The sequence below is a fragment of the Oncorhynchus mykiss genome, chromosome 13 (genome assembly GCF_013265735.2).
Source record: "Oncorhynchus mykiss isolate Arlee chromosome 13, USDA_OmykA_1.1, whole genome shotgun sequence".
Classification (NCBI taxonomy): Eukaryota; Metazoa; Chordata; class Actinopteri; order Salmoniformes; family Salmonidae; genus Oncorhynchus; species Oncorhynchus mykiss.
This window is the reverse complement of record NC_048577.1, coordinates 58,750,193-58,762,998: the sequence shown is the minus strand read 5'-3', so window position 1 is coordinate 58,762,998 and position 12,806 is coordinate 58,750,193. Positions and strand designations below refer to the sequence as shown.

General features: G+C 40.8%; 1 protein-coding gene across 4 annotated transcripts in view; it reads right to left on the bottom strand.

Moving 5' to 3' along the window:
* Nucleotides 1-304: 304 nt before the first annotated feature.
* Nucleotides 305-12,806, bottom strand: part of LOC110518424 (protein mono-ADP-ribosyltransferase PARP14-like) — a 33,004-nt gene continuing 20,502 nt past the window's right edge. The window contains exons 4-17 of one of the 4 annotated variants that reach the window (XM_036941734.1): nt 11,026-11,328; nt 10,684-10,908; nt 8,883-10,597; nt 6,988-7,218; nt 6,544-6,765; nt 6,306-6,381; nt 5,739-5,885; nt 4,783-4,854; nt 4,017-4,190; nt 3,509-3,781; nt 2,700-3,305; nt 2,241-2,380; nt 1,719-1,893; nt 305-1,439 (exon numbers count right to left, since the gene is read on the bottom strand). In XM_036941734.1, coding sequence (XP_036797629.1) covers nt 1,156-1,439; nt 1,719-1,893; nt 2,241-2,380; nt 2,700-3,305; nt 3,509-3,781; nt 4,017-4,190; nt 4,783-4,854; nt 5,739-5,885; nt 6,306-6,381; nt 6,544-6,765; nt 6,988-7,218; nt 8,883-10,597; nt 10,684-10,908; nt 11,026-11,328 — 4,643 coding nt within the window. In that variant the 3' untranslated portion in view covers nt 305-1,155. Of the gene's footprint in view, nt 1,440-1,718; nt 1,894-2,240; nt 2,381-2,699; nt 3,306-3,508; nt 3,782-4,016; nt 4,194-4,782; nt 4,855-5,738; nt 5,886-6,305; nt 6,382-6,543; nt 6,766-6,987; nt 7,219-8,882; nt 10,598-10,683; nt 10,909-11,025; nt 11,329-12,806 lie in introns of all 4 variants that reach the window. The other 3 variants (XM_036941735.1, XM_036941736.1, XM_036941737.1) reach the window with 3 other exon arrangements.

Here is a 12,806-nt window from a genome sequence, read left to right as displayed (position 1 = left end):
TATACTAGGAAAAAACTCTTCACGTCACAATGTTTTCGTAATAACGTAATCTATTAACCTTTAATAACAAAACAAAAATGACATACATTTTCATATTCCATCTATCGTCATGACCACCATTGTGGCTGACAGAAACCATTGTTCCAAAGTCCCTTTATTTCATGTTTAACGTTGAGACTGGTTCTCCATATTGAGGGGACACAAGAATGTTGTGTGGCCTAAGATTTACTAGGGGCGTGAGGGGTCATAAAAACCCCACATCTTCAGACCCCTAGATCTCTCCTCCTCTGTTGGGGTTGAGAGATAATCTGTAGGGTGGTGGTCTCCTGTAACCTGACCTGATCAGGACAGTCATGACAAGTGGTATGAAAGGATGGTATGAGAGGATGCATTTGTTAAATACAGTACATCTCTGATCTTGTCAATATCAGATTTTGTCAAACTTACTGTGAAGTAAAATCCTTATAGTCATCATCATAATAGTACTTCAAATCAAATGCTATTTGTCACATGCTTCGTTAACAGGTGTAGACTAACAGTGAAATGCTTACTTACGGTCCATTACAATATATCATGCTTCATGTGTTTCTACTTTACAAACCTACATTCTCATTATGTAGTTCTCAAAGTCTGTAGAAGACAAACCAGTTTAAAATCTATAGGTTTACCAAACGGTTAAGTGATTATCAAGTGAGAACAGTCAGATTAAGTAATAGTAAACTGTGTTTTAATAAATTAGAAGACAATCATATCAACAAATTTGAGCATTGCGAAGAGTAATTACCTTATGAACATGTATTATAGATTAAACTGATTAAGTTTGGCAAAAAAGTTACTACGATTTTGTGTGTTGAACTTAGTCAATTGAAAATGTGCTTAGAGTCTTAAAACAGCTTTTGAAAAATTATCTATTTAGATTTTTGTACTAAGCGTTCTGAAAATGCACATACTGTACATAAACCAAAACTGTAAGTAAACAAGGGGAACCCTGATTTATTGAGAAAATAAGTCATCTTGATTTGCTATATAATAATCTGTAAAAGAGATAACTATAACCATAGAGAAAGCCTAACATTTTTAAAGAAGCATATGAAAAGTTATTCTTTAAGATAAGATAAGATAAGATAGTAAGATAGTAAATGCTCCTTTAATTGTCTAGATGAAAGTGATCAAGTACGCAGGATAAGCCTGAATGTCGTTGAATACAATAAACATGGATGGCGCTGTTGGGTCGTCTGTCACGCTGTCATAGAGTTGAGTAGTTGATTTGCTTTTAGCTGGAGGCGCAATCATATCTCGTTGTCCTTCTGTGAAATCTCCGGTCAGAACATGGCACAGGTACATGTGCTTCTGCCCTTGGGAATCTGGGACTGAGTATGTGTCATCGGCAGAGTAGCTGGCTTCAACTGCAAAGTAGGTGCCGTTTCCATACACTGCCGCTGCAAAAAGTGATGATTATTATCATAGACTTCTGCTGAGTGGTAGGAGGGGTCAGAGAACTTAGCTAGCTGGCTAACTAGTGTTTGTTATTTTAGCCTAACTTTCGTTGGTGAGTCTTACAGATGTAGTTGCTACGTTAGTGGCAAAACCAAAATGAGTACACTTTCCTAATACTCATACCTGTTGATCATTTGATCTGATTTTGTAATACCCATATAAAAACGGAGGTTTTTGGCACTACTTTATAACTCTGGTGTTTGTCATTTTGTACATCTTACCATTTTTCCCAGCGTAGCTCCGATTGAACCCGTTTGCGTTAATTGTATCTATGATTAGGGGGCAAGTTCCATGGAACAGCCTCTTCTCATTGTTCTGGTGACAGTTCTTGGAATCCATTTCTTGTTTCTTGATCTGTAGATTCCTCCACAGGCTTGGGTTCTGGATCCTCTCAATCTGAAGGAAGGGGGAAAACCACACATTCATATGCAAAAAGACTGTCAATACAGCTAGATGTCCTACTCTAATATGACCGGTTTTCAAAACCCAGATTAAGCCTAGATCTGGATTAAAAAGCACAACTCATTCCATTAAGAACATGGCCAATTGATTACATTATAACAACTGTAACCATTCCATTTGGCAGGCCCAGCAAGAATGTGTATGTAACCAGGGGTGGAATTGAAAGGGAGTGTGTGATTCTTGGTGATATAACAATGGAGAGATCTGAGTGTTGTGTCTTTTTTAATTGCACCTCTTCATTTAACTTGTATTGAAATACATTTAGCAGCAGAGATAGATACCTTTAGAACGCTGTTTTGGCAAGTGGCCTGAAACAGGCCTAGGACCTCATCATGCTCAGAGGTTCCTGGCTGGATGGGGAAGGACTGGCATAAATAGTTGTCTGGCATGGTATCCCAATACTGAGGAAGACTGTCATGAGCTGGAGAATACGGTTGAATAACGAAGGTCAGACAAACACACAGGCTTTACATTGTTGTAAATTCTTGTTAGTACTATAATGGGAATACAACAGTGGGAATGCTATCCTCATGTGTATGAATGGCTTACTCCCAACCAAGAGGACCATAGATAATGAGCAAGCAATATCAAAATAAAAGTTATTGGAATTCACATGCATCAATATCAATCTTAGCCAATCATAAACTCCCAAGAGAACGCTTTAGAGAATGTGAATGTGGTGCATTGATTTCTTGAAAATTGTTGTTCAAGTTTACATGGAAGGCCAAAAGGATAGGTACCTGCTTTGTCAATGCGTCTGATATCGAGGCTGTTGCCATGGTTATCTGTCGCAGGCCCATTTGGCAGGGTGACCTTGTACATCCGACCTTGGATAGTGACCTCCACATGCTGCTTCTTGGTCTCATTTGCCTGCTCCAGACGGAAGTTATGGATGAGGTCAAAGCTTTGGTACTGCCCTCCCTGCTGCTGGTACTGCCATTCCACCACGGTGCTGGCTAGCTCAGCACTCCTACTGAGTTCCTCTTCACTACGGATCCTTTGGAGCATCTTCTGGATTTCATTAGTAACTTTGAGCACGTCTTTGGTGATGCCCTCTATAGTCAGCTTGTCTTGAGATGACTCCTGTTCCACTCTCACTCCCATGGTGTTGATCATGTTACTAATGCGCTGGCGGTCAGAAGTCGTTAAGTTGATGATGGCATCGTCAGTGATGATGGAGCTGTCTTGCTCCTTCAAGATCAGGTCCTTGACCCACTGCTTGGCTTCATCTACTTTAGCCTGAGAATCCCCACAGATGTGGAAGCAAGCCGGATCCACTTCTTTATCCATGAAGACAAATCTCTCAGGCTTTTGTGGCTTATTACCTTTACTCCTAATGAAAATTGCTGTAAGAATATGAACAGATTGTAATAAGTCCCAGTTAATGCAGCTGTTTATCTAAAACTTTCTGTAAAAAAATTCTGTAAACAAAAAAAATGAACAAATTGACATTGAAAGTGTTTCAGTTATCATGTAATAACGAAGACACCTAGCGAATTTAAACATGTTATATACTATATATACTCAAGTTAATAAAGGCATCCCATACATTTTATTCTGGTGCCAATGTTTTCAAAGGCTTTAAACAGACTGCCTTCATCTTGAAGGTCAGTGACCGCCTCCTGTGCATCAGTGTCCTCCTCTTCCTGAACATCTGTGTTTTCCTTCTTCAGCATACTGTTGTAAAATTCAGTCAGCATGGCAGTCTGAAAGATGACAATCCGGACCAGCCTCAAGGTGCTCACTGACTTCTTGGCCACCACTTCCACTAGCGCATCGAACATGGCGTCTGCCACCTGGCTCACCTGTACATTGCCTTGGCCTTAAAAAAAGTATATTTGAATTGGAATTCAAATGGAAATTGTGACTGTTTGAATTAGAATTGGGATTCAATATAACACGACTTTATAATTGTTCATACATGCTTAGAACAAAAATAATAATATTAGGCTTTAAGTCAAGTGTTATTCTGTCTAACAAATGCAATATCAATGTTATTTGATATTTCTCCTATACTCTGTATACGGTCAGTCGTGTTCTCTGGTTGTGTGACTCACCTGTGCCGAGAGCAGGAAATGAGATGGATGTGAAGTCTTTCCTTGCGCACATTTTAAGTGCATCCTTGACACACTCCTGGATGTTCTGAGGGTCACTGATGCCAACCAGGTGAAGGATCTTCTTACTCTGCAGGTTGCCTGGCTCAGTCAAAATCATATCTTTTATAGGTTGGGCTGCTGGAAATAAAGTTGATGGGTTATTTATTTACACATACTTCATACTGCACGCAGAGACAAAGACTTCACCTTGCTCTCGGTAAGTAGAAAAACAGCCTAACTGCGAGAATCTTGCACTATCCCTTAATTGCATATTTAGATATACTTATGTGTATGTAATTTAAGAAAAATAAGGGTATGTTTTGAATTTCATAAGGGGACAAGCATTTCCCAGACCAGCATATAAGCGGCAGTGCAAATTAATTTCTAAAATTGGAAGTATACCATAACCCAATGGGTGTAGACAAAGGAGAGCTCTCCTGTAGGTGCCAAAATATTCAACGGCCCTTTTCTCAAAAGTGAGTTTACAAGTTTATCAACATTCAAAGCAGAATTACTTTCCCATTGTTCCTAAAAAATGCAGTGTATGATATAACATTTTGTAGTTTTGAGTCTCCACTTTTTTACCAATGTAAAAAAAAGAATTTCAAATTTTGCTACACAAGACCGATTTGAGCCGGTCAGTCACAATTTTGCAACAGGGTCACATTCATATGCAGAGATTCAGGGATAGAAGTTCTTAAACTAAATAAAGTGACAGCATTATAACTGGTTTTACTGAGTTGTTGACATTCTGCCTCAACAGTTGGACCAGCCGCATCCAGAATGGCTTTCGACACCCCTGGAGAAGAATAAGAGAAGAATGTTTTTAAAAGTACACACCTCTGCATGTATCGGTCTTGACTGCATACATGACGTATCTTTCCTAGCTAAGGGATGCTACACTACATTTTGCTACAATGACCAAATACACTGTGTATGCAGTGCCAATTATTTGGAAAATCACATCATTATTAAGATAGGGTTATTCAAGCTTGTCTTTTGGAGTCACATATCTTGGTGTCTTCTCCTCTTGACCATCCAGGTTGTTATTGGAAAATCACATTATTATTAAGATAGGTTATTCAAGCTTGTCTTTTGGAGTCACATATCTTGGTGTCTTCTCCTCTTGACCATCCAGGTTGTTATTGGAAAAAAACATTTTGGTCCCACTTTTTTTTAAATGTTTTTTTTTGAATGATCCCCTATAGATAGTTTTACCATCACCAAACAATCAACTGCAACTCTGCAGATATGCAACAACTTAGGGTTAAGGTTAGTTGATAGTCAGTTAAACAGTTTGTTGAGAGTCAGTTGAACAGTTTGCTGATTTGAACTTAAACCATCTCTAGGCTAATGTCCAAAAAAAGTGTGAGAGACTTCATTCTCAATTACTAACACGGCTCATTACGATAAACTACATTGTTGCACATTACAGCCTACTGGGCACAGAAGTTAAGTCAACGTCTATTCCATGTTGGTTGTAATTTAATGGACGTAGAAACAACGTTGATTCAACCAGTGTGAGCCCAGTGGGAGGTGACACAAATAATGACTTGCTGAATCCCACGCATACTAAATCCCCCAATAAAACCTACTGATAAAACCAATAAAACTGCTGTTGTTGTTGAACGTTTAACCTAAAACATGGAACCTCAGGTGAGACAGAGGTAAGGTTGGATGTACCTGTCTTAAGGTTGAAGGTCTTATTGGTGGAGTTGACGATGACATCAGTAGTCTCTTTGGTTATGTCTCCTGTGACGACCTGTATAACCACCCCTCCCATCTTTGTCTCATGCATCCCTGAGCTTGATGTGACCTTAGAGAAAAGACCTACCAGTAGGAAATAAGTGGTGTACAAGCTGATAAATAATAGCAGATAAATCATCTTAGACAGAAAAGAACAAGCTCCTCCTGATAAAAATCAAGGAGGAGAAAGTTGGCATTGTGTCAGACAGTGAAATACCTTGGTGTTTATATCGAAAGTCAACTGAATTATTGGAATTTAAACATTAAGAAGCTTTCAGCTCTGTAGACACTTCTACAACTCTGAGAAAAGATGCGTGCACACAAACCAAACTCATTGACTGGGATAACCCATTTCAAATGACCAGCTGCATGGTCATCTCCTAAACTGAGGGTAAGCTAAGATTGCTCCGTACCATCACGCTCAAATTGGTAAATTACAAGGTTTGAATGCTAAGAGCTGCAAATCCTCCCTTGTTATGAGGATTATATGAGCTGCACCTTTACCTTGTTGAGTGGATGCTGAGCCCTTTGAAATTGCAGACTGGGTCATGAACCTTTTGTTAAATTCGTCAGTGAAAGCCTGACAGGGAAACAGAGAACGTTTAAAAATACTAATTCAATGCAATACCGTTTGACCAATTCAACTGCATTCACATATGACTTATTTGATTACCACCTGGTTATCAAACGCACTCTAAACGTGATTTGTGTATATTTCAAGTCACTCAGTTTGGCCTTATACCTTGAAAGTCGAAACATCACTTGGGTGGAGGATGAACACCACCTCCTTCAAATGCTTGGGGTTCATCTTACTGCTGAATTTGAGGACTTTATCCAGCATCAGAGAGGCCACCAGGTCTCTGGGGAAGCCCAGGTTTCCTGTGCCGATGGCGGGGAAGGCCACTGACATTAGTTGCTGCTGCTCCGCCAGAACCAAGCACTTCTTTACGATCTCACTCAATGTCTGCAAGATGTCAGGTAAACATGTTTTTCATAAAGGAATTGCTGCAAAGTTGTTTAAATCTTTGCAATTTCATTGAGCATGTTTGTATAGTATTGTGTGTTTACATTGTATTGGCATGGTATGTGAAATACAAATATTCATTTTAGTTCTCAGTTGAGGAACAACACATGGTTTTCCAGTAAATGTTTCAGTAAAGGTAGACAGAGTTAGACAGCATTCTACCTTCTGTGTTGCTCCTTGTCCATTACTCCATCTAGGAGCAATTGTATGAAAGACCAGCTTGCTTTTGAGGTTGCAGCCTTTGGTGATGATGACTTCCCCAACCTTGCCAGCAGTGGCATGTTGGTTTATCAGTTCCTGAAGTTCGGGGCCAGCAGCATTAAGGAGTGCAGTGGAGACTGCTCCACTATCCAGTATCAGGTCATTACCGACTGTATTCACAACAACCTCAGTCTGTAACAGATACAGTGCATTTGGAAAGTATTCAGACACCTTGACTTTTTCAACAATTCATTACGTTACAGCCTTATTCTAAAATGTAACAAATTAACATTTTCCCTCATCAATCTACAAACAATACCTCATAATGACAAAGAGAAAAACAGCTTTTTAGAAATGTTTGCACATTTATTAAAAATAAAAAACAGAAATACCTTATTTACATAAGTATTCAGACCCTTCGCTATGAGATTTTACATTGAGCACAGGTGCATTTTGTTTCCATTGATCAGCGTTGAGATGCTTCTACAATTTGATTGGAGTGCAGCTGTGGTAAATTAAATTGAATAGGAAAGGCACTCACTTGCCTATATAAGGTCCCAAAGTTGACAGTGCATGTCAGAGCAAAAACCAAGCCATGAGTTCGAAGGAATTGTCCGTAGAGCTCCGAGACAGGATTGTGTCGAGGTACAGATCTGGGGAAGGGTACCGACAAATGTCTGCAACATTGAAGGTCCCCAAGAACACAGTGGCCTCCATCATTCTTAAATGAATGAAGTTGGGAACCACCAAGACTCTTCTTAGAGCTGGCCGCCCCAGGCAAACTGAGCAATCTGGGGAGATTGGGGAGATGGTCTCTCTGGACAGAGCTCCAGAGTTCCTCTGTGGGGATGGGAGAATCTTCCAGAAGGACAACCATCTCTGCAGCACTCCACCAATCAGGCCTTTATAGTCGACTGGCCAGACGGAAGCCACTCCTCAGTAAAAGGCACATGACAGCCCGCTTGGAGTTTGCCAAAAGGCACCTAAAGGACTCTGACCATGAGAAACAAGACTATCTGGTCTCATGAAACCATAATTGAACTATTTGGCCTGAATGCCAAGTGTCACATCTTGAAGAAACCTGGCACCATCCCTACGGTGAAGCATGGTGGTGGCAGCATCATGCTGTGGGGATGTTTCTCAGCGGCAGGGACTGGGAGACTAGTCAGGATCGAGGGAAAGATGAACGGAGCAAAGTACAGAGAGATCCTTGATGAAAACCTGATCCAGAGCGCTCAAGAACTCAGACTGGGGCCAAGGTTCACCTTCCAACAGGAACGACCCTAAGCACACAGCCAAGACTTCGCAGGAGTGGCTTTGGGACACGTTTCTGAATGTCCTTGAGTGGCCCAGCCAGAGCCTGGACTTGTACCGATCGGACATCTCTGAGACCTTAAAATAGCTGTGCAGCATCACTCCCCATCCAACCTGACAGAGCTTGAGAGGATCTGCAGAGAAGAAATGGGAGAAACTCCCCAAATACAGGCGTGCCAAGCTTGTAGCGTCATACCCAAAAATTGCTGCCAAATGTGCTTCAACAAAGTACTGAGTAAAGGGTCTGAATACTTATGTAAATGTGATATATTTATATATTTATTTAGACATTTGAAAAAATGTCTAAAAACCTGTTTTGTTTTGTCATTATGGGATATTGTGTATAGATTGATGAGGGAAACAAATATTTAATCAATTTTAGAATAAGCTTGTAACAACAAAATTTGGAAAAAGTCAAGGGTTCTGAATACATGTATGATACCTAAGGTAAACTATACCAGACTATTCAAAATAATTATCTGATTTGATTTTAGTAAGACTGACATTTATAAGAGAGCAAAGACATAATGATAACATTTTACCAAAGCATCTTGGATGTTTCCTTTCATCAGTGTGATGGTCAGCCCCTCTTTGGTCTGCGCTCTCTCTGACCCATTTGTGCTCTGCTCCCATCTATAATGCTGGGTCTCTGTGGATATGGCCAGATGCTGTTGCAGATTATTTCCCCCATGGTTCCCAAACTCTTTTGGCACCATTTCCTCCATAGCCTGGACTGTCTTGTCATTGCTCACCAGATGCATCTCATCCACCAGCTGGACTACACAAGCTGTCTTCATTCTAACGGCTTCAACATACATGGCCTCCTCGTCCTGGAAGAACTTCTTTGCTCCAGGTTCGGGGACTTGTAAAGTATCAAAGTATGTTGATGATACCAGGTCTTTAAATAAGGTCAAGCAGTCAGAGACATGAACCCTGATGCCACTAAGGCAAATGGCCTCATCCTTGAAAGAAACCTTTACTCCACCTTTGACTATATCGGACCAAGCACTCTCTTTTTCTTGGATGAATTGGACAATGGCGTTTGACTTAATCTGAAGAATTTCATCAACTGGAGCATTTTGAAATAAGAAGCCACCAAGTTCCTTTTGCACTGAATTGACAATGTCCATATTGCCAGCCACTACCACTTTTATATTTGGATGGACACCAGACGTCTTCACCATGAAAGTCCTAGACAAAATGTTGTATGTTTTTTCCAAACGGGAGGTAAGGTCCTTCCACCCTGACATCTCCAGGACATTGGAGTCTTCAACATCTATGTACTTGGAAACCAAACATTTTTCAATTTGGCGTTTTGCTTCACTCAAGGCCAGGTCTGAGACAGCCAGGAGCTCCAAGCCATTTCTATCTATTTCTAGTGCTGCATTAACACTCTGTGACGTGAAAAGAGAGTTGCTAAGCTTTTCTTGGTCTTCCTCCTGCAGAAACTCAAGGACATAGTTGCTCACTTCCACCTTCTTCCGTTTCAGTGCCGACACCCCATCTATAATCTTCCTATTAGCACCCCACACCTCTTGCATTAAGCCTGTTAAGATCACATTCTGGCTCTCACGGTTGTATGCCATCTTCAGTTCTGGGTATTCACCTGCAATCTTGCCTTGCAGACCATCTTGAGAAATGACATGGTAGATAGATGGAGCTAGGTGGAGCTCCTCTGTCTTGCTAGTCTTCTCCCTCTCAATTATTTTGGCAATCTTGTCCATGATTTCCTTTAGTGACTGACTGAGCCTATCCACTTCATCTACCAAGCCCACCACTATGAGTGCACCTTTGGCCTTATCAGGGACTACAACCACTGCCTCACCAGACATTGCCTTGCAGATCTCCTGTTCAGACTCCTCCCATGCACAGTCCTGTACATTCAGCTCCAAGGATTTGAATTTAGACAAGGCTTGAGTGAAGGTAGTCTTGACAGTGTCCTTCCACTGGTGGACATGCTTGGCTTTGACATCTTTCTGTTTGAGTAGAGATGGTAGGGGCCTTAACAGGACAGTATGGTGTTGCAGGTCTACTTTGCAGAAGTTTTCGGCCATAATCTTGTTGATGGTTTCAGTAGCTTCTTGCTTGTCACAAAGGTATCTCCAAATGGCCTGGTCGATGTTCTCAGTGAAGGCAGCTGGGAGTTTCAATGTGGGTTGATCTTTGTCATACAGGGCCGTTCCCAGAGATTCATAAAATGGGAAAGCTTTGATAGGCTGCTTCTCATCGTGGTGCTTTTTTGTGACTCTGTGAACAGCTAATTACACAGAAACATCTATCAATATATCATCCTGCATTATGGAAAACTCTGTCACAACATAGAGAATAAGAATGACCATTTACCGTGTGGATCTTGGAAAGTGATGATAGCGGATTGGTCCTCTTCACACATTTCAAGGTCGACAACTTCACCTTCTTTTTCATAGTACAGATGGAGATGGTCTGAACTGTAATTTGGAGGTATGTTTTCAACTTTCACTTTTGCTGTGATTTCCAGTAGTTTTACTGATAATTCTTTCTGCTTGAATATCTTGTGGCTGATACAGTTTGAGATAAAGTACTCAGAATCTGCCAAATAAGAAAAGGGTAGATTATGCGCTTAAGATATTGCTTAGGTTTCAATGACTGAACAAAGACAATAGCAGTGACACTACACCACCCCCAGCCCCCAGTTTTATTGTTTACCTTTTACATTTTGGAAAGTCACTACAGCCATACTGATGTCAGGCAGGATTTCCAGACTGAATCTCTGTGATGCAGTAGGAGAAGCTGAGGTTTGGGCATTCATGATGTTCTCTACCAACATCTCCAGAAATGCCTGGTTCATACTCTCCTGAATGTTTCCCAATACTGCTGAGGTGGATTGCAGCTCTGTCTTATCTGTTGCTGCACTGTCCTCAGGACAGGCTGTTTCTCCATCCCCACTGTCCTTAGGACAGGCCGTTTCTCCATCCCCACTCTCAGGTAAGTCTTTTGGAACAACAGCAGCTGAGGATGAAATGTAAGCAATGCATATCCAACAGGCTTCAGACCAATGTGGACAAACAAAAGTAGGCACAGTTAAATAGCAACATTAAGCCCTGGAAACCTGACAGACAGTAGGAAAAGGAAACATGGAAATAGGATGTGGCATTGCTGTACTTGAATATCGACAACAATATTAATGACAGATGGTTGTAGCTACCGTAGCTGTATCTGATATTGCCCAAACAAGATGACTTTGGGTTTTCTCCCAAATGAGATGAAGTTAGCCATAATACATTTGTTGTTTTTGCAGATTAAGCACTGCACCTATAAAAAGTTAAGATTGTGTGATTACAATCTCAATAAAGGTTGTAAGTATTATATAACAATGTGCATATAGTGTATTTTATTTTTTTAACTAGGCAAGTCAGTTAAGAACAAATTCTTATTTTCAATGACGGCCTAGGAACAACTTCCTTGTTCAGAGGCAGAACAACAGATTTTTCCCTTGTGAGCTCGGGGATTTGAACTTGCAACCTTGATTAAATGGGACCACAATTAAGTGGGACCACAATTATATGTATTTCCCAATGCTCTAACCACTAGGCTATGCTGCCACCCACCATGTAGGCCCAAATTACACTTTACCTGCCTATGTAACTGCCATGTGCATGGGTAACATAGGCGTAGGTATTATGGGACACTAATTAGTAAAGTGGGACCACAATTACAGTGGGGCAAAAAAGTATTTAGTCAGCCACCAATTGTGCAAGTTCACCCACTTAAAAATATGAGAGAGGCCTGTAATTTCCATCATAGGTAAACTTCAACTATGACAGACAAAATGAGAAAAAAAATCCAGAAAATCACATTGTAAGATTTTTAATGAATGTATTTGCAAATGATGGTGGAAAATAAGTATTTGGTCAATAACAAAAGTTTATCTCAATACTTTGTTATATACCCTTTGTTGGCAATGACAGAGGTCAAACGTTTTCTGTAAGTCTTCACAAGGTTTTCACACACTGTTGCTGGTATTTTGGCCCATTCCTCCATGCAGATCTCCTCTAGAGCAGTGATGTTTTGGGGCTGTTGCTGGGCAACACGGACTTTCAACTCCCTCCAAAGATTTTCTATGGGGTTGAGATCTGGAGACTGTCTAGGCCACTCCAGGACCTTTAAATTCTTCTTACGAAGCCACTCCTTCATTGCCCGGGCGGTGTGTTTGGTGAAAGATCCAGCCACGTTTCATCTTCAATGCCCTTGCTGATGGAAGGAGGTTTTCACTCAAAATCTCACGATACATGGCCCCATTCATTCTTTCCTTTACACGGATCAGTCGTCCTGGTCCCTTTGCAGAAGAACAGCCCCAAAGCATGATGTTTCCACCCCCATGCTTCACAGTAGGTATGGTGTTCTTTGGATGCAACTCAGCATTCTTTGTCCTCCAAACACGAGGAGTTGAGTTTTTACCAAAAAGTTATGTTTTGGTTTCATCTGAC